Source organism: Esox lucius, chromosome 9 (genome assembly GCF_011004845.1).
Source record: "Esox lucius isolate fEsoLuc1 chromosome 9, fEsoLuc1.pri, whole genome shotgun sequence".
In the NCBI taxonomy this organism is placed as follows: domain Eukaryota; kingdom Metazoa; phylum Chordata; class Actinopteri; order Esociformes; family Esocidae; genus Esox; species Esox lucius.
In genome coordinates this window covers 5,550,699-5,571,793 of record NC_047577.1, presented here as the reverse complement: position 1 = coordinate 5,571,793, position 21,095 = coordinate 5,550,699, and the positions used below count along the sequence as shown (strand labels likewise).

The window sequence follows — 21,095 nt, the reverse complement described above, 5'->3', positions numbered from 1 at the left end:
CATCAGATGTGGCGTAAACACACTGAGCATTAGATGTGGAGTAAACACACTGAGCATAAGATGTGGCGTAGACACACCGGGCATCAGATGTGGCGTAGACACACTGGGCATCAGATGTGGCGTAGACACACTGGGCATCAGATGTGGCGTAGACACACTGGGCATCAGATGTGGCGTTGACACACTGGGCATCAGATGTGGCGTAGACACACTGAGCATAAGATGTGGCGTAGACACACCGGGCATCAGATGTGGCGTAGACACACTGGGCATCAGATGTGGCGTAGACACACCGGGCATCAGATGTGGCGTTGACACACTGGGCATCAGATGTGGCGTAGACACACCGGGCATAAGATGTGGCATAGACACACTGGGCATAAGATGTGGAGGCTAGAACAATCTTGCTAAAAAACATATAGGTTTCCAGTCACCCTTTCCTTAGTGAATATCCTCATGTCAATCAGCATTTTCGATATAGTCCATTTGCAGTGAGGAGAAGAGAGCGAGAGCTAGAACAAAGAGAGTCAGAGGGAGACGTGGGGGTGTTTCGGCAGTATTTGTCATAGATAACGCATGTCTCACTTATCTCCTCCTGGCCTTTGAGGAGGGTTTGGTGTTTTTCTAAGTAGGGTCCATGTATCTCAGGGGACGAAGTTGGATCGGTGCAATAAAACGCGGAATGCATGTCCCTAAAGACCAGTTTCCTCCTGAATCCAAACGACCACAATGAGGTTATCCCTCAACCTGTCCTGCTATTCCAAAGCCAGGGGTCCCTGTCGTATTTCAGCGGGGTACCTGTCCACCCCTCCCTCCCTCCCTCCACCCCTCCCTCCCTCCCACCACCCTCCCTAACCTCCCTCCCTCCCTCCCTCCACCCTCCCTCCCTCCCACCACCCTCCCTAACCTCCCTCCCTCCATCCCTCCACTCCTCCCCCTATGCCTCCTTTAGGCAACATTTCAATCACAATCACTGTGTCTCGATGAACAAAATATATTAAAGATCAAAATTGTTATTGTACATTGTGTTATTCGTTGAGAACAAAATGACGTAACAAAGGTCAGTGGAAACCAAAGTCGCCAGCAGATTGAGGATTCGATTTAAAGTAAACAATTGAAATCCCAAGCTTTTCCAACTTGAATTTGATCACCTCACCTCATAACTCAGTGACTCAGCAGTGTGTATGGCCCACACATGCTGACAACGTCTGGGCATGCTCCTGATGTGACGGCGGATGGCGTCCTGGGGGATCTCCTCCCGGACCTGGATCAGGGCATCAGTGAGCTCATGGACAGTCTGTGGCGCTACTTAGCTGCATTGGATGCACCGATCCATAACGTCCCAGAGGCTGTCAACTGGATTCAGTTATGGGGAATGTGAGGTCAATTGCATCAATGCACGGTGCTGGACTGTGCGCATAGGTCCTCCGGCATGATTATTTTGACAGCGGCTGGTGCTGAATTAGATCTCAGTCATGAGAGCAACATTTAGTCATGTAAACAGTTCCTCTTCAGTGTATTTTGCCTACAAAATAAAAGTGCGAGATTTTTTTTTTTTACAACAATGCTTTATTTGGACTTGAATTGCTAGTTTTTACTTTGAAAGGTTCTGAAGTCTCCTCCAGTTTTACATTTTAGGAGAAGATGAGGTCCTGGTCCACACCTGCGGAGTACCTGGTTTGGGGGGCCCGTTGCTGTCCCTGTCCTTGTCCACCTGGTCATACTTTTGACCTAGTCTAAAACCAAATAGACTCTGGATTTAGACCAGAGAAATGTATTAATTATTCCAATATCTCACCCGGCACAGCCAGAAGAGGACTGGTCACCCCTCTGAGCCTGGGTCCTCTCTAGGTTTCTTCCTAAAATTCTGCCTTCTTAAGGAGTTTTTCCTAGCCACTGAAATTCAACGCTACTGTTGTTGGCTCCTTGGGGTTTAAGGCCGGGTGTCTCTGTAAAGCACTTTGTGACAACTGCTGTAGTAAAAAGGGCTTTATAAATACATTTGATTGATTGAAGGGCATTCAATTGTGGTTTGCTTGACACACCTCTGAAATACTCTGCAAACAGAGACAACTTCAGTGGAAATAAGACACACACATCTTTGAATGCCCTATTTTGGCACACAGCGTAAAAGCGTAGCCTACCTCCAGCACGCAAACAATTAAAACATGCAATGTAGTATGTGAGGATACAAAGGAATAATTCTGAGAGTAAAAGTAGACTATGTCAAATAATTATTACAATAAGTTGGGCTCCGATGTGTAACAAAGAAGCAAATTAAAATGATACACATTTATTTTTTACAATATAGAAAGAGGAAATAAAATATAGGTTGTTAAAAGCATGACTCAAACAGGCCATTAATGGACTTATTCAAGTCCTCTTTTACTACTTGAGTTATTTTTATCCATTACGCATTTCCCACATAAGTGTGTCTTAGAAAGGCTGTCTGTGTTGCAAGTTGAATACTGACACATTAGGCCCACGTGTCAGTAGTACTGTATTAATAGGCCCATGTGTCAGTAGTACTGTATTAATAGACACATGTGTCAGTAGTACTGTATTAATGGACCCATGTGTCAGTAGTACTGTATTAATAGACCCACATGTCAGTAGTACTGTATTAATGGACCCACATGTCAGTAGTACTGTATTAATACACCCATGTGTCAGTAGTACTGTATTAATAGACCCACATGTCAGTAGTACTGTATTAATAGACCCACATGTCAGTAGTACTGTATTAATAGACCCACGTGTCAGTAGTACTGTATTAATAGACCCACATGTCAGTAGTACTGTATTAATGGACCCATGTGTCAGTAGTACTGTATTAATAGACCCACGTGTCAGTAGTACTGTATTAATAGGCCCACGTGTCAGTAGTACTGTATTAATGGACCCATGTGTCAGTAGTACTGTATTAATAGACCCACATGTCAGTAGTACTGTATTAATGGACCCACATGTCAGTAGTACTGTATTAATACACCCATGTGTCAGTAGTACTGTATTAATAGACCCACATGTCAGTAGTACTGTATTAATAGACCCACATGTCAGTAGTACTGTATTAATAGACCCACATGTCAGTAGTACTGTATTAATGGACCCATGTGTCAGTAGTACTGTATTAATAGACCCACGTGTCAGTAGTACTGTATTAATAGGCCCACGTGTCAGTAGTACTGTATTAATGGACCCATGTGTCAGTAGTACTGTATTAATAGACCCACATGTCAGTAGTACTGTATTAATGGACCCACATGTCAGTAGTACTGTATTAATACACCCATGTGTCAGTAGTACTGTATTAATGGACCCACATGTCAGTAGTACTGTATTAATGGACCCACGTGTCAGTAGTACTGTATTAATAGACCCATGTGTCAGTAGTACTGTATTAATAGACCCACATGTCAGTAGTACTGTATTAATGGACCCACGTGTCAGTAGTACTGTATTAATGGACCCACGTGTCAGTAGTACTGTATTAATACACCCATGTGTCAGTAGTACTGTATTAATAGACCCACATGTCAGTAGTACTGTATTAATGGACCCACATGTCAGTAGTACTGTATTAATACACCCATGTGTCAGTAGTACTGTATTAATAGACCCACATGTCAGTAGTACTGTATTAATGGACCCACATGTCAGTAGTACTGTATTAATGGACCCATCTGTCAGTAGTACTGTATTAATGGACCCACATGTCAGTAGTACTGTATTAATGGACCCACATGTTAGTAGTACTGTATTAATTAATCAGCACAAAACCCGGACACCGTCACACAACTGTGGCTTTTTGTTTCTGACTGTCCTACAGGATTTAACCACAAGGTGACCACAGCTGACTAAGCAGTTACAAAAGACACTGCAACAGTCTACTCTGTAACGGGCAAATCTAGTTGAATATTTCATCAATTCATTTTTTAAATTATGTTCTGGGGCGCCATCTAGTGGCTAAAAAGAAATGGGCTCAAACTTACCTGCCGACCCCTGGAGTAGACTACAGTACAACAGAGGAGAGGAGACAGAGAGGAGAAGAGACTTCAGTACAACAGAGGAGAGGAGACAGAGAGGAGAAGAGACTTCAGTACAACAGAGGAGAGGAGACAGAGAGGAGAAGAGACTTCAGTACAACAGAGAAGAGGAGACAGAGCGGAGACTTCAGTACAACAGAGGAGAGGAGACAGAGCGGAGACTTCAGTACAACATAGGAGAGGAGACAGAGAGGAGACTACAGTACAACAGAGGAGAGGAGACAGAGAGGAGAAGAGACTTCAGTACAACAGAGAAGAGTAGACAGAGCGGAGACTTCAGTACAACAGAGGAGAGGAGACAGAGAGGAGACTACAGTACAACAGAGGAGAGGAGACAGAGCGGAGAAGAGATGGAGACAATGATAAAATAAAAATATTACTTTCATACAACAACAGTGATTTTGTGGCATAAGTTCAAGGTTACATGAATGCAAGCATATGTCTGTTTATTTTCAGTAGTCATGTACTGATGCCGAGGCTGAGAACAGACCATCATTAGAACCTGCCACGTCTAATTACCAAAGACCTGTCCACCGAAAACAACCGAGGAGTGTCTCTCCAGGTACATCCTGCCTCAACTCTCTTCATCCTCCCATCCATCCATCTTCTTCCGCTTCATCCGGGGCCGGGTCGCGGGGGCAGCAGTCTAAACAGAGATGCCCAGACTTCCCTCTCCCCAGACACTTCCTCCAGCTCTTCCGGGGGGACACCGAGGCGTTCCCAGGCCAGCCGGGAGACATAGTCCCTCCAGCGTGTCCTAGGTCTTCCCCGGGGTCTCCTCCCGGTGGGACGGGACCGGAACACTTTCCCAGGAAGGCGTTCCGGAGGCATCCGAAACAGATGCCCAAGCCACCTCAGCTGACCCCTCTCGATGTGGAGGAGCAGCGGCTCTACTCTGAGCTCCTCCCTGGTGACCAAGCTTCTCACCCTATCTCTAAGGGATCGCCCAGCCACCCTGTGGAGAAAGCTCATTTCGGCCGCCTGTATCCGGGATCTTGTCCTTTCGGTCATGACCCAAAGCTCATGACCATAGGTGAGAGTAGGAACGTAGATTGACCGGTAAATCGAGAGCTTCGCCTTGCGGCTCAGCTCTTTCTTCACCATGACAGACCGATACATCGACCGCATTACTGCAGAAGCTGCACCGATCCGTCTGTCAATCTCCCGTTCCATCCTTCCCTCACTCGTGAACAAGACCCCTAGATACTTAAACTCCTCCACTTGAGGCAGGCACTCTCCACCACCCTGAAGTGGGCAAGCCACCCTTTTCCGATTGAGGACCATGGCCTCGGATTTGGAGGTACTGATTTTCATCCCCACCGCTTCATCCTCCTAGAGAACACTAAAGAACATTTAGTAAGAACGATGACCTGACCGCTGGACTTTACCTTCTGGATCAGTGCAAGGGCAACCTGATCCACCAACGGCCACAACATGAAACAGGAAAATCCATCAGCTTTTATTTAAGATTGGCAAAGAAAGTGCCAGAGACCTGGCTGAAGACACTGTTTGAATACACACCCTTATGTGGCTAAATTAACATAACATAACAAAAACCCCACTTACTTCTACCCACCGGCACATTATATTGTTTACCAACAATACAGATACTTATTGTTTGAAGTTTTCCGGCTCTACTACCGAACAAACCAGGTGCCAAGCGTCTTCTCTCTTTCCTTCTAATGAACTGTGTTCAAATCAGTTCTTCCAAATCATCATCCATCTCCTCCTCCTCTTCATTTAATTTTACTGGTTCTCTCAAACGAGCCATTCCAGGAACCGTCTTCCCCGATCTAGCTAGTTAGCTACCCATTATATTGTTTATCAACAATACAGTTACTTCTCCTGTGAAGCTTTTCTGCTCCACAGGTGAACAAACCAACATTTTGCGCGACATCGCCCCCTAGTGCTAAGAGGTGTAATGGCCATCTACGCAACAAGGCCGCACAACTAGAAATGCTGAGCACGTCTGCGTACAGACGCACACGACACTAACAACGCAGACCCGCAGAAACGTAAATCAGACATACGTTTTAACCCTTTCCCTCCCCCAGGAGGAGAGTGCAGAACTGTGACAACGAACGGAAAACTCATCCCCTATACTCCACTGGCAGTTGACTTCTGGCAAGTTAGGAAATGTCCACACGCCCCGGCTGTTCCTGTCCCATATGCACGGTGGACACACTGTGGGTTTGACATCTACCTGGTCGCCAATCTCTGCTACACGGCTCAAACTCAAACTACAGGTGAGGTAGCTACTTTGCTGTTCATTTACATGGCACACAAGGGAACGTCAGGAACGTAGATACGAGGTATTTGTCTGGGCCCTTTGAAATTCTCCGGCTAGCTTTTGATATGAATTACAATCAACTGTAACGCTTGGTTTTCATTTGGTATGCGTTGAGTGCAAAACAGCTTTCAGCGGCCTCTCCTAAAAACGTTTGCCTTTGGTCAGGTCGGAGAACGATGGATCCATCCTCTGGAGGTGGGGGAACCGTACGTGCTTCCCCTGGACGACATGGGCAAGGAGAGGTTGACCGTCACTCTAATGGACGCCAACCACTGTCCCGGAGCGGTCATGTTCCTGTTCCAAGGGTCCTTCGGCACCATACTCCACACCGGTCCGTTCTGTATTCCACCGCACCGCGCAACACTCAGCCGGGTCAGAATTGAAATGACCACACCAGGGGTAGCCAGGTCTGGGGCCTGCTGGTTTCCAGTTCTACCTCATCGTTCCGTCCCTGATTGGAGGGTTGAAATGGAAAGGAAGGAGTGGAACTGGCTTTGAGGTCCAGCGTTGGGAGTTTGGGGGCACTACTCATCAGGCTCACGTTGTGTAACCTGTTGAAAGTGTCAGGGAGGAAGTGACAGGACATATTTCGTGTCCCCTATGTAATTCATAAAGGCACCAGAAATTTCAGCTAAGGTTCGAGTTGTCAAACGTCAGCCTCAAAACCTTGATGACTCGGAGAAGATCTGCAAAGAGGAGTGGGACAAAATCCCTCCTGAGATGTGTGCAAACCTGGTGGCCAACTACAAGAAACGTCTGACCTCTGTGATTGCCAACAAGGGTTTTGCCACCAAGTACTAAGTGATGCAGTGCTCTCTAGGTGCCCTTCCAGTGGAGAAAATGTGATGCAGTGCCCTAAAGGGTTCCCTTCCAGTGGAGAAAATGTGATGCAGTGCCCTAAAGGGTTCCCTTCCAGTGGAGAAAATGTGATGCAGTGCTCTCTAGGTGCACTTCCAGTGGAGAAAATAAGATGCACTGTTTAATAGTTACCAGTGGGGGTGTGTCTCTGTTTATTAGTTACCAGTGGGGGTGTGTCTCTGTTTAATAGTTACCAGTGGGGGTGTGTCTCTGTTTAATAGTTACCAGTGGGGGTGTGTCTCTGTTTAATAGTTACCAGTGGGGGTGTGTCTCTGTTTAATAGTTACCAGTGGGGGTGTGTCTCTGTTTAATAGTTACCAGTAGGGGTGTGTCTCTGTTTAATAGTTACCAGTGGGGGTGTGTCTCTGTTTAATAGTTACCAGTAGGGGTGTGTCTCTGTTTAATATTTACCAGAGAGAGTTTGTCTCTTGTGATTGATTGTCTGTAAATTAGGTGTTTCTGGGTTTGCTGACAGTGGAGTAGATGGGAGGAGCCTCAGAGTAGCTGTGTGGATGATTGACAGTAGAGTAGGTGGAGTTTTGATCAACATTTACAGTAGCATAGACACAGGATGTGTCCTCTTTACTGATGGTGGTGGTGGCTTCATTGGGGCAGCTGGGATTCTTGAGGAAGGTGACATTGGCATAGTGGAGAGAGTCAGAGGGGTTTCTGGGAAAGTCAGCAGTGGTGTAGTTGGTAGCGGTGATACTGCCTCTATCTGACTGTACGGGGCGCTCCATCTCTTCATAATCACTGTCACCATGACGACCCTGGTCAGAGAAGAAAGAGATGTATTTGTCAATCACACACACGACATGGGACTTCCTTATTGAAGACAGAAACGTCAAACTGGTGACTGTGTAGACGGCTGACATGAGCCTGTCTTGCTCAGGGACAGAGAGACATTATTTTAGCGCAACCTTTCCAATTCTGGTCGAAATGCTTTAAGCACTAGGTCACCTGCCACACCCTTTGAGGGGGTGAAACAGAGGTAGGAGCAAAAGGAGGAGGGAGAGGAGCAAAAGAGGAAAAGGAGGATCTGAGGAGAAACACACAGGTTTATTTTTTACTATCCATCTGGAACCCCACAATGATTCCCATTCAAAACACTTTTATCCCTGTTAACCGAAACCTAACCCTAGACGTAACCCTAACAACTAAACCTAACCCTAGACGTAATCCTAACAACTAAACCTAACCCTAGACGTAATCCTAACCCTAGACGTAATCCTAACAACTAAACCTAACCCTAGACGTAATCCTAACAACTAAACCTAATCCTAGACGTAATCCTAACAACTAAACCTAATCCTAGCCCTGATCCTAACCCTAGTCGTAATCCTAACAACTAAACCTAATCCTAGCCCTGATCCTAACCCTAGACGTAATCCTAACAACTAAACCTAACCCTAGTCGTAATCCTAACAACTAAACCTAACCCTAGTCGTAATCCTAACAACTAAACCTAACCCTAGACGTAATCCTAACAACTAAACCTAATCCTAGCCCTGATCCTTACCCTAGACGTAATCCTAAAATCTAATCCTAACCCTAGACGTAATCCTAACAACTAAACCTAACCCTAGACGTAATCCTAACAACTAAACCTAACCCTAGACGTAATCCTAACAACTAAACCTAATCCTAGCCCTGATCCTTACCCTAGACGTAATCCTAACAACTAAACCTAACCCTAATGTTTTCGCTGAAACTTAAACCCTAAACATAAACGTAACCCTTAACCTGATTGGTTTTTACCATGACTAACCCTTAAATCCAGAATGTTCCCTCTTAATGACCAGCAAAATGTCTCAAGTTCATTGTCTTTTACGTTCCTAGCTGGGATTTTTTGTCCCAATTTGGAAACCAGTATGCATAAATTCCTTGCAGGATAATTTTTTTGCTTTTTTTTCGACTTTCAGCTGCCTAAGACTTTTGGACAGTACTGTACATATATACAGTCAGACACACACACACACACACACACACACAAACAAACAGTCACAGAGACACACACACTGACCTCTCCATTAATCCCAATGCTGGATTCCATCTTCTTTGCTGAAGAGAAAGCTGAGGAAATAACATGTAAACAAATCCAGAGGTCACATACAGATAATACTGTATATTGTTTAAGCCACTTACCGACGGTCAAACACTTCATGCAAGCGTCAATAGTAGTCAATTCAGGTTCATAGAGATGGATTGAAAAATGCAGTAATGTTCTCTAGCCTATTCAAGGTTTTGGAGCTGTCTGGTCAGGTATAGAGATATGTATTTATAGAGTCAGTAATGGTCTCTAGTCTGGTAAGGTTTATAGGACTGTATTTAAAAGGTCAGTAATAGTCTCTAGTCTGGTCAGGTTTAGAGAGATGTATTTAAAAGGTCAGTAATGGTCTCTAGTCTGGTAAGGTTTATAGGACTGTATTTAAAAGGTCAGAAATGGTTTTTAGTCTGGTCTGGTTTATAGAGCTGTATTTTAAAGGTCAGTAATGGTCTCTAGTCTGGTCAGGTTTAGAGAGCTGTATTTAAAAGGTCAGTAATGTTTTTTAGTCTGATCTGGTTTATAGAGCTGTATTTTAATGGTCAGTAATGGTCTCTAGTCTGGTCAGGTTTATAGAGCTGTATTTAAAAGGTCAGTAATGGTCTCTAGTCTGGTCTGGTTTATAGAGCTGTATTTAAAAGGTCAGTAATGGTTTTTAGTCTGGTCTGGTTTATAGAGCTGTATTTTTAAGGTCAGTAATGGTCTCTAGTCTGGTCTGGTTTATAGAGCTGTATTTAAAAGGTCAGTAATGGTTTTTAGTCTGGTCTGGTTTATAGAGCTGTATTTTTAAGGTCAGTTATGGTCTCTAGTCTGGTCTGGTTTATAGAGCTGTATTTAAAAGGTCAGTAATGGTTTTTAGTCTGGTCTGGTTTATAGAGCTGTATTTTTAAGGTCAGTAATGGTCTCTAGTCTGGTCTGGTTTATAGAGCTGTATTTTTAAGGTCAGTAATGGTCTCTAGTCTGGTCTGGTTTATAGAGCTGTGTGTGTTTCTCAGCGTTTGTTTTCACCCTATTTGCTGTATACGTGTCCTCTTAACCATCTGTTTGATTGTTTGTGTGTGTGTGTGTGTAATATTTTGTGTGTGTGTTTGTGTGTCTCACCTGTCTTGTTGTGTTTCCATCTGTAGACTATTAACAGACCGATCACCAGCAGTAACACAACCAGACTCACACACACCAAGATGATACATGGAGTACCTGAAACACACACACACACACACACACACGATCGTTAGACCTAACCATGCTGCTGCATGAAACATCAACCAGTCAGAATTAACATCAGAGATACTTAGAGAATTTATTTAATTTATTTACCAGGTCTGTTGACTGCTGAAGATGATGATGGTAATACATTGGTGGTGGTTGTTGTTGTTTTTGTTGTTGTTGTTGTTGTTGTTGTGGTGTTTGGCACTAAAAACAATGAACACAAGAGTACAGCAGGATAATGTTCTAGCAATGTGAGGAGTAAGAATGGAGAGAAAAACTGGCAGTGAAATAAATATAGATTTATTTATTTAGATCTAGAGACTCTCTGGTTCCTGTTGAGATGATAGTTTTTCTTTTACAAAACCCTTCTCTCATTCTCCTTCTTTAAAATACATTTCAATGGCAGGATTCATCATGACCTTTTGTACTGAAACTTGAGTTCTTGAATTGACACATGAATGTTTACTCATACAATGACTTTGTTTGGGAGTTAACTAATCTCTTTACCACATATATTATAATAGATTGAATTAAAAACATTGAATGCATTGCACAATATCAAACCCAGCTAAGACTAACACCTGGTTTCCATGGTTTCATGTGTTTGATAGTGTTCCATTCATTCCATTATAATGAGACTGTCCTCCCATAACTCCTCCCACCAGCCTCCACTGATGTAAAGAGTTGATCCACTAACAAACAGAGAGGTGAAGTCTAGTTTAGTCTGGAGGTCACTTACCAGTCACACTGAGATGAACCTCAGTAATCAGTGAAATGTAATGTTCTCCTGACTTCTTGTTTTCTACTCCACACCAGTATGTCCCAGTGTCATCTTCGGTCAGGTTACTGATGGTCACTGTGAAGCTTTTCTCTACCTTTTTATTATAAAAACCCAGAGAGTATTTTCCATTTTTAAGAGATGAGTGATTTTCATCAGAGATCCTATAATCACATGTCTTGGAGTCATTATCTTCCTTGCAGAAATATTTGTTGCTGTTCTCCTGTTTCTCTGGATAGTTACAGACGATGTCAACTTCTCCTCCCAGATGGACCGTCTCTGTGAAGGACTTCTTACAGCATTTATCTGTCAATAGAAACATACAACAACCACAGTCTAATACTATAGACTGACTTCATTTACTAGAGATACTGATCATGCTATTACTTTGAGCTGAATTTATGTCACATAACTGAAGTGTCCCACCTTCCTTTACTTCCAGGTCCACCTTGGTATATTCGTCAAGTTTTAAACGTTTATCCACTCCACACCAGTAGATTCCTTTATCTTGTCTGGTCAGTTGTCTGATGACCACAGTGAAATATTTCTCCTCAGTGTCGTCATACAGAGAGAATCTACCACTGTGTTCCCAGGTGTTCTGACTACCTGATCTTATTTTATCCTCACAACTCAAAGTGTTCTTTGGTCCCCTGCAGAAGTACTTCTCATGACGTCCCTGTGCTCTGTAATAACGACAGTAGATGATGACACTTCCTCCAGAGTATCCAGTCACTATGACAGAGGTCACACATCCTGTGAATCGGACCAGGACAAAATACATTTGATATACATCTCAATGTAGCTTGTATCGTATAACTGGTGTAGGAATATTGTTTTGATAGTATTCATACACCCCCTGTCATCCTTACAACACGCACATACGTACAGTACACGTAATGGTGATGAAACATAAGAATACAACATACTAAATGGGTGTTATAACAGTGTTGTAGATTGTTATAACAAGCTAATTACCTGTCATAAAGGCCAGCAGGATTAATATCAGCAGGATCCTCATCTTGTTGTGTTCTGGTGTACACAGATTCTCTCCAGGTTGGTGTCTCTGGATCTGGTTATTTATAATGTTCTCTGTAATGCTGTGTGTACAACTCTCTCTGTACTTACACCAAGTTGAATGTAAACGTGAGGTCCTTTACTTTATTCCGTGACCGTTCTGTATGTCGTCCCATCATATATTTATACAACTATACATTCCCCTGCTTCAGCCTTTGTTTCTCTCTACTCTCTCCTTGGTTGCAACACCTCTGTGTACTTCCCATTCTCTTCAATAAACTAGATTTTCTGTACTTCATCAAATTCAGATTTACTTAAGGCCCGCCCTTCCTTCCTGGTACACGGACCAATGATATTTTCCAAACATAAAAAAAAAGACACACATCCTTGCACTTGTACAAATTACTCCTCTATTACTGCATCTGTTTCTCCATCTCTTTACTGGTGATGTTCTCTGTCTGAATGTCCCTGAATGTTGAAATGGTTCAGTACGAATTATAACAGAGTCTGGACATACATTTATTGTATATTACAGACTGGTGGGAACAGTCAAGTAGTAACAGTTAAGACAGTTCTTTAAATTGTTCAGTAGAAATAGTAGAATAAAATATTCTGACCATGAAAACAGTAAAGGGAGGGGCAGTTCAATGGTTGCTGTTTAAAAGGGCATTTGTGGCCAGAATGTGGGTGTGTTTTAAGATCTGACTAGAGAAATGTCCATCACAATGTAATTTAGAAGCTTGGGCACAAGCAAATATATACAGAACATACGCCATTTCATTATGCATCATATATTACATTTAAGATTTGCTTTCGGTTACGTGAAATGTTAATGAAAATAACAAAAAAGTGTACACTCCCCTGTGTTTTGGTAAACCGCAGATGAATGGATCACCCCCACATTGTATAATGGCTTTAGATGAAGGACTGACTGTCCATGAAATCAATATTATAGTTATACTGTAATATTTCAGACTTTAGAGCACGGTTTACATTTCTATTGTTTACAAGTACTGGAATAAAATACAATTTTTTATGAATACTGCTATACATAGTAATGTGAATAAAAGTATTCTTACAAGCTTTGCATACAACAGGAATTAATTTTCCTGTGAGATGTTTATTATTTACAATCAGTAGTACTGGTGTTGTACTGATTATAAGGTGACTTCATACGGATACAGAAACGAAAATAGATACGCCAATTACGGAGATGAGAAAAAAAACACATCATTTTTGTATCCTTTGAATATGATCTCCAGAGTTTACTCCAAAAGATTTGATTGTAAGAATTCTAGTTGACATGACTGAGTTGATGCTTGTGTTTCTCACACAGACCTGCCCAGCAGATTCACATCATTCAACACATCCTCTCTCTTCCCTTTCTCTCAATGTATATACTGTTTCAATAGACACATTATGTTTATCTTTTGCATTGATGCATTCAGAGAAACGTCACTGTATATTTAACTTTATTATTGTGTATATGACCAAACGGCTCCTGTTTAAACCAGATATAGATTTGTTGAAGGAGAATTGCATGAACAATGTTTAATGAAAACAGAATGCTGATTATTTATCAGCGATGTATCATACTTATTAAAAGCTCTTAGTGGATGTATATTGGTCATATAACACACCCCCTCGACCCTAATTGGATTAATATAATTCTCTTAGAGGATGTATATTGGTCATATAACACACCCCCTCTACTCTAATTGGTTGAATATAATTCTCTTAGTGGATGTATATTGGTCATATAACACACAACCTCGACCCTAATTGGTTAAATCTAATTCTGTTAGTGGATGTATAATGGTCATATAACACATCGACTCGACCCTAATTGGTTAAATATAATTCTGTTAGTGGATGTATAGTGGTCATGTAACACACCCCCTCGACTCTAATTGGTTAACTAGTTTACATACAGCTATGGAAAATGTAAGAGACCACTGCAACTTCTTTTTTCCTTTCCAAAAAAGTAAAAAAAGGAAGGTTTTGAGTGAGGAACTGAAGGGTTAAAATTAAGAGACCACTGCAAATTGAACGCTTCTGTTCCTCACTCAAAACTTTTCTTTTCAACTTTTTTGAAAGAAAAGGGAAAGAAAAAGGGGCAGTGGTCTCTTAATTTCTTCCGGAGCTGTATATACATTTATATGTATCACCCATTATATATGTCATGTTAGGGTGAAATCCCATTCCAAAGTCACGTTAGGGTGAAATCCCATTCCAAAGTCACGTTAGGGTGAAATCCCATTCCAAAGTCACGTTAGGGTGCTCTCAATGTGGACAATGCATTGGCACTGTATTTAAGAAACTACCGTCTGTCCGACAACTTCGAAGCTGCGTTGAGTTTACTGTCACCTAGCTTCTTCTGTGGCCAGTGCCCAGGTTTAAAGAAAAAAATATATTAATATATATAGTATGTATGTTGAATCATACATTGCTTTAGGGTAAGTTTATAAACGTCTGGCCACTTTCAGTGGAACATTCCTGAGAAACTGACGAGTTAACCTTTAGTTAGCTAAAGTTAGTTAGCTGAAGTAAATTCGCTGACATCTCTGTAAGACGTTAAGGGTCATCCAAATGTTGTAGGCAAAGAATTTAGCTTGCTAGCTAGTGCAAATCATATGGTCACTAACGTTAGCAGGGGGCTGAGGGACTCTGAAAATCAGGTGTTTCTGGGTTTGTTGACTATGGAGTAGATGGGAGGAGCCTCAGAGGAGCTGTGTGGATGATTGACAGTAGAGTAGGTGGAGTTTTGAACAACATTTACAGTAGCATAGTCACAGGAGGAAGTGTCCTCTTTACTGATGGTGGTGGTGGCTTCATTGGGGCAGCTGGGGTCCTTGTGGAAGGTGACACTGGCATCGTGGAGAGAGTCAGAGGGGTTTCTGGGAAATTCAGCAGTGGTGTAGATGGTGGCAGTCGTACTTCCTCTTTCTAACTGTAGGGGGTGCTCCTTTATCTCTTCACTGTCACCATCACCATGACGACCCTAGACAGTGAGGAAAGTGGTGTGTTTGTCAATCACACATAAGTTCCCCTTGACATGTGACTTCCTCATTCCAGCGAAACACTTCAACCAGGGAAATGTGTGGAGGGCAGACATGACCATAGAGTTACCAATTAGGCTTAATGCCTTGCTCAGGGACAGTGAGACATTAGTCTTAGCAAACTTTCCAGTTCTGGTCAAAAATGCTTTAACCATTACGCCATCTTCCGCCCCCTTAGAGGAGGTGAAAAAGAGGGAGGAGCGGGGGGGGGGGTGAGGAGGAGCGGGGGGGGGGGGGGGAGCGGGGGGGGGATGAGGAGGAGTGGGAAGGGAGGCTCTGATGAGGAACACACAGTTTTTTTTTTTTTTTATGGGAATAATGTTTCTGGAACCACAAACATTATTCCCATTCAAATCCTTTTCATCCCTGTTAAGACCTAAACCTAATCACAACACCTAACCCTAATCATGAATGTAATCCTTTCACCTAAACATGACCCTGACAACAAACCTAATCCTGACACTTACTCTTAACACCTAACCCTAAACCCAATCCAGTCCCTAAACCTAATCCTAACACCTAACCCTAAACCTAACCCTATCATCTAAACCTAATCCAGTCCCTAAACCTAATACTAACACCTAACCCTAAACCTAATCCAGTCCCTAAACCTAATACTAACACCTAACCCTAAACCTAATCCAGTCCCTAAACCTAATCCTAACACCTAACCCTAAACCTAACCCTATCATCTAAACCTAATCCAGTCCCTATACCTAATCCTAACACCTAACCCTAAACCTAATCCAGTCCCTAAACCTAATCCTAACACCTAACCCTGAACCTAATCCTATCATCTAACCCTAAACCTAATCCTAAACCAATGAATTGTTTACTTTCCTTGATGGGATTTTCAGTCCCAATTTGAAATCCTGGACACATAATATACATACAGCATTGTGCAAAAGCCTTAGGCAACTGAAAATCAAAAACTGACTTTTTTGTTTTTGTTTTGCACAGTACAGTACATATATACATACTGTACAGACAGATACACACACACACACACACACACACTGACCTCTCCATTAATCCCAGTGCTGGATTTCATCGTCTTTGCTGAGGAGAAAGGTTTAGAGAGCTGTATTAAAACCAACAAACAGTAAGGGCACAGCCTCACCATCTCAACTTTTCAACAATTACCAAAAAACGTGTACTATATGAAAAACATTTATTTAAAATGAAAACTAGGTCTGAAAAATATAATGTTCTTTCTTTTTTGTGACAGTGTGGGTGTGTGTTTCTCATTGTTTGTGTTCACCCTATTTGATGAGTAGCTGTCTATTTGTTTAACTGTCTGTCTTTCTGTCTGTTTTTGTGTGTCTCACCAGTTGTCTTATGTTTCCATCTGTAGACTATTAGCAGACTGATCAGCTGCAGAAACACAACCAGACACACACGGACCAAGAGGACCAGTGGAGTATCTGTAACACACACAAACACACGCATATGATCATTAGACCTAACAATGCTGCTGCATGAATCATCAACCAATCTCTTGTCAGATCAGAGGTACTGAGACATTTAAAATAGAGTACTTACCATGTCTGTGAACCGATGGTGGTGATGATGATGAGTTGGTTGAGGTTGTTGTTGGTGTTGTTTTTGTTGTTGTTTTGGTGGCCGACACTAAAAACAATGAACAGGAATGGAAACAAAATGAGAAAGAGAAATAAAAACATGCATATAAAGACAGCACTGGGGATTATATTGCTCATGTTGTTAGTTTCTTTTAGTTTCTCTTCTCTCTATTTCTCTCTTCTCTCTCATTCTCTTTCTGTAGAATACATTACAACCACAGGGCTCATCATGACCTACACTTCTGAAACGTGAGTTTTTAAACTGACACATTAATGTCTACCAATACAAACTACTTTGTTTATTTGGAGTGAACTAACCTCTTTACCTCATGTTATATTAGATATAATTAAATACATTGAATAAATATAACAGTTTTAAACGCAGCAAAAACTAACACCTTCACTACAGTTTTAAACTAACACCTTCACTACAGTTTTAAACTAACACCTTCACTACAGTTTTAAACTAACACCTTCACTACAGTTTCAAACTAACACCTTCACTACAGTTTTAAACTAACACCTTCACTACAGTTTTAAACTAACACCTTCACTACAGTTTCAAACTAACACCTTCACTACAGTTTTAAACTAACACCTTCACTACAGTTTTAAACTAACACCTTCACTACAGTTTTAAACTAACACCTTCACTACAGTTTTAAACTAACACCTTCACTACAGTTTTAAACTAACACCTTCACTACAAGTCTAGTGTTGTCTGGAGGTCACTTACCAGTCACATTGAGATGTACCTCAGTAATCAGTGAAATGTAATTGTCTTCTCTCCAGGTTTCTACTTCAGCCCTGTTTTCTACTCCACACCAGTATGTCCCAGTATCATCTTCAGTCAGGTTACTGATGGTCACTGTGAAGCTTTTCTCTACCTTTTTATTATAAAAACCCAGAGAGTATTTTCCATTTTTAGGAGAAGAGTGAATTTCATCAGAGATCCTATAATCACATGTCTTGGAGTCATTATCTTCCTTGCAGAAATACTTGTTGCTGTTCTCCTGTTTCTCTGGATAGTTACAGACGATGTTAACTTCTCCTCCCAGATGGACTGTTTCTGTGACTGACTTATTACAGCATTCATCTGTCAATAGAAACATACAACAACCACAGTCTAATACTATAGACTGACTTCATTTACTAGAGATACTTATCATGCTATTACTTTGAGCTGAATTTATATCACATAGCAAAAGTGTCTCACCTTCCTTTACTTCCAGCTCCACCTTTGTATATCTATCAGGTATAACAGATATGTCCACTCCACACCAGTAGATTCCTTCATCTTGTCTGGTCAGTTGTCTGATGACCACCATGAAGTAGTTTCCCTCAGTGTCGTCATACAGAGAGAATCTACCTCTGTGTTCCCAGGTGTTCTGACTACCTGATCTTATTTGGTCCTTACAACTCAAAGTGGTCTTTCTCACACAGAAATATTTCCAGTTTCTTTCCTCTCCTCTGTTATAATGACAGTAGATGATGACAGTTCCTCCAGAGTATCCAGGCACTATGAAGGAGCTCACACAACCTGTCAATCAGAAAAGAGACAGTAAATGTTATATTATTCTTAATGTTTTCTTTAACTGGTGTTGGAATATTGTTTTAATAGATTTCATTCACCAGTGTCATCCACCAAAAACACTTACCCACAAATAATGATGTTTCCCTTCCCTTATCTGATCAAACAGCTTCCATCAGAAAACTAACTAGGTCTTTGAAAATTGTGTGTTATGACAAGCTTATTACCTGTCATGAAGGCCAGCAGGGTGAATATCAGCAGGATCCTCATCTTGTTGTGTTCTGGTGTTCACAGATTCTCTCCAGGTTGGGGTCTCTGGATCTGGTTATTTATAATGTTCTGTAAAACGCTGTTTGTACAACTCTTTCTGTGATCTCTCTCTCTACACATACCACCTTTATTAATGTAAACAAATATTACCCCTTACACAATAATGCATTTCCTGTTTCTGCACCTCTTTGCATCTCTCTCATTTTATGCACTTGTAAAGCTATGTTCTTCCTCATTTCAATTTTTTTCTCTCCACCTCAAATAAAAATGTTCTTCCAGTCAGCACCTCTATCTTCCGCACTAACCAATCACTGATCTGTTCCAACTTCACACAGAAGAGACACACAAACACACACACACTAGCATATATACACACATATGCACCCATTACTAAATACACACACTGTTCCCTAATCTGATGAAACAGCCAAGACTGTATGTAAAAACATTTGTATGCAGTTTTATGCCGCGTTCTATTTACCTTGGAACTCGGAACGACGTCACACCCGAGTCGATCGCGTTCCAAAAGTCAGAGTCGGAAAACAAGATGGACATTAAAGCCTTTGTTGTGCTTGCCCTTTCAGAATATATACAGTACTTTTCATTGTATTTCATTGTGCAGAACATTGTTTTGACCACCTAACCTGGACGAACTCGCGGCTAGAGGGGTTGCTCCAACTTTCCGAATTGGAATTCTGACTTGAGGGGGCATTCCAGTTTAAACTTCCGACTCAGAACTAGGAAATTCCGACCTCCGAGTACAAATGGAACATGCCATTATAACAGTTTATTACCTGTCCTGAAGGAGAACAGGTTGAATTTCATCAGGATCTTCATCTTGTTGTGTTCTGGTGTTCACGGATTCTCTCCAGGTTGATGTCTCTAGATCTGGTTATTTATAACGTTCTGTATGACACTCTTTATACTTTCTCTCTGTTCTCTCTCTTTACTTATAGAATGTAAACGTGATTTTCTTTATTCTGCAGCCATTCTGTCACTCTTTACTTTCATATACTCATAAAACGAAATGCTTCTCAGTTCATGACTCCCACTAACTCTCACTCAACCCCATTTTTTTGCAAATTTGGGAACTATGTACTTTCCAAATGTTTAATTTCTGGTCAGGTTTATAGAAATGTTTATATTCTTCATTTCTATCCTTTTTCAGATTTTCAGTCATTTTTTCTTCATACATTAGATACAGATAGATTGACACGCACACTCATTCAAACACACACACACATTTCTGTCTGATGTGTCTCTACTGCTCCATGGAGCTCTACTGCCCCTCTATGGCCATTAGTGGTTGGTGCAAGTCATTCTAATTAATACAATGATATTACTCACGCAATGGATTTGACCCTCCGCATTTTTACACATTTTGGGCTGGATGTGTAATTTGTTCATAATCTATAAGAATCAACATAATTCCCCAGCCGCTCATTAAATTCCAAGTTTGAAACAGTGTGGTTTTGATGACATGGGGCGCACATCGCGACATGATGGCTCGACGGCGCCACTTTCACAACCAGTGTCCTATTTCCCAGAATGCATCTTTAAGATGATTATCATTTTGAATAAGGGCGACTGGGTCTTACTGGGTGACTCCTCTCTCTCTGCTCAATCCCTCCTCAGTGGCAAAGCCCCTCCCCATCCCCCTCCCCTTGCCAATATGACTCCTCCCACACAGTGCAACTTCCTCCTCTTACCTGCTTTGGCCTCATTACTCATTTCTGTGCCTGAATGTTTTCTTCATGGTTCCCTACTGTCAACCAGGTGCACTGGGTGGGGAATAGATATGCCTGGGAATCACCATAGTAACAACCTGACCCAACAAGTTCTGACCCGGGGCACCAGGACCTCTGACCTCTGTCATCAACCAAACACAAACAGCATGCACAAACACAAACAAACACAAACAGGCACACATTATTCCGGCAATCATGTTTCTAACCTTCATACTAAGTCATTCACACACAGGCTACTGTAGGTTGAGTTTTGTTGAGTAGGTAGCTACGTGCCACATATTCCTGTGATGTTCTTTCAGAATGTATGCATACTCTTTTGTTAAACAATGCATTCAATGCCAGCCTTTTTAATTCATGTATTCCTAAAGAAATTGGCCAAACACTTATTCAATATTGCGTGTATTCATGGGTGCTTCTACCATTACAAGTCCATGTTTCCGAGTCCATCCTATAGTTGTAGTGGTTGTAGTAGGTTTTTATATTGTACACTGTAAGTTAAAATGACCTTCAGAAATAGAGCTACTACCGAAATACTGCACGGTGGATTTGATTGAATTGATTCCCTAGTTATATAATTAATAGAAGTATCGTTAAAAAAAAAGCCCACAGTATACCCCAAAATGCTATTCTGTTATTTTCGTTTACTTTGCTGTTGAAATGACCAT

At 41.6% G+C, this 21,095-nt stretch overlaps 3 protein-coding genes across 3 annotated transcripts; 1 reads left to right on the top strand and 2 right to left on the bottom strand.

Moving 5' to 3' along the window:
• Positions 1–5,371: 5,371 nt before the first annotated feature.
• On the top strand, positions 5,372–7,044 carry LOC114839841 (5' exonuclease Apollo-like). Its single transcript, XM_029122441.2, has 2 exons — positions 5,372–6,295; positions 6,505–7,044. The coding sequence occupies exons 1-2, from the start codon at positions 6,218–6,220 to the stop codon at positions 6,835–6,837; spliced, it is 411 nt and encodes a 136-aa protein (XP_028978274.1). The 5' UTR covers positions 5,372–6,217; the 3' UTR covers positions 6,838–7,044.
• Positions 7,045–7,102: 58 nt separating this feature from the next.
• LOC114839744 (CMRF35-like molecule 8) lies at positions 7,103–12,502 on the bottom strand. Its single transcript, XM_029121921.2, has 7 exons — positions 12,204–12,502; positions 11,655–11,981; positions 11,190–11,534; positions 10,559–10,654; positions 10,343–10,438; positions 9,221–9,270; positions 7,103–7,967 (listed from the first exon to the last, which is right to left on the bottom strand). Exons 1-7 carry the CDS (start codon positions 12,244–12,246, stop codon positions 7,647–7,649), a joined length of 1,278 nt encoding a protein of 425 aa, XP_028977754.1. The 5' UTR covers positions 12,247–12,502; the 3' UTR covers positions 7,103–7,646.
• Positions 12,503–14,363: 1,861 nt separating this feature from the next.
• On the bottom strand, positions 14,364–18,981 carry LOC109616094 (CMRF35-like molecule 8). Its single transcript, XM_034294465.1, has 7 exons — positions 18,640–18,981; positions 18,098–18,421; positions 17,618–17,977; positions 16,844–16,930; positions 16,630–16,725; positions 16,323–16,360; positions 14,364–15,243 (listed from the first exon to the last, which is right to left on the bottom strand). The coding sequence occupies exons 1-7, from the start codon at positions 18,680–18,682 to the stop codon at positions 14,917–14,919; spliced, it is 1,275 nt and encodes a 424-aa protein (XP_034150356.1). The 5' UTR covers positions 18,683–18,981; the 3' UTR covers positions 14,364–14,916.
• Between the last annotated feature and the right edge of the window lie 2,114 nt (positions 18,982–21,095).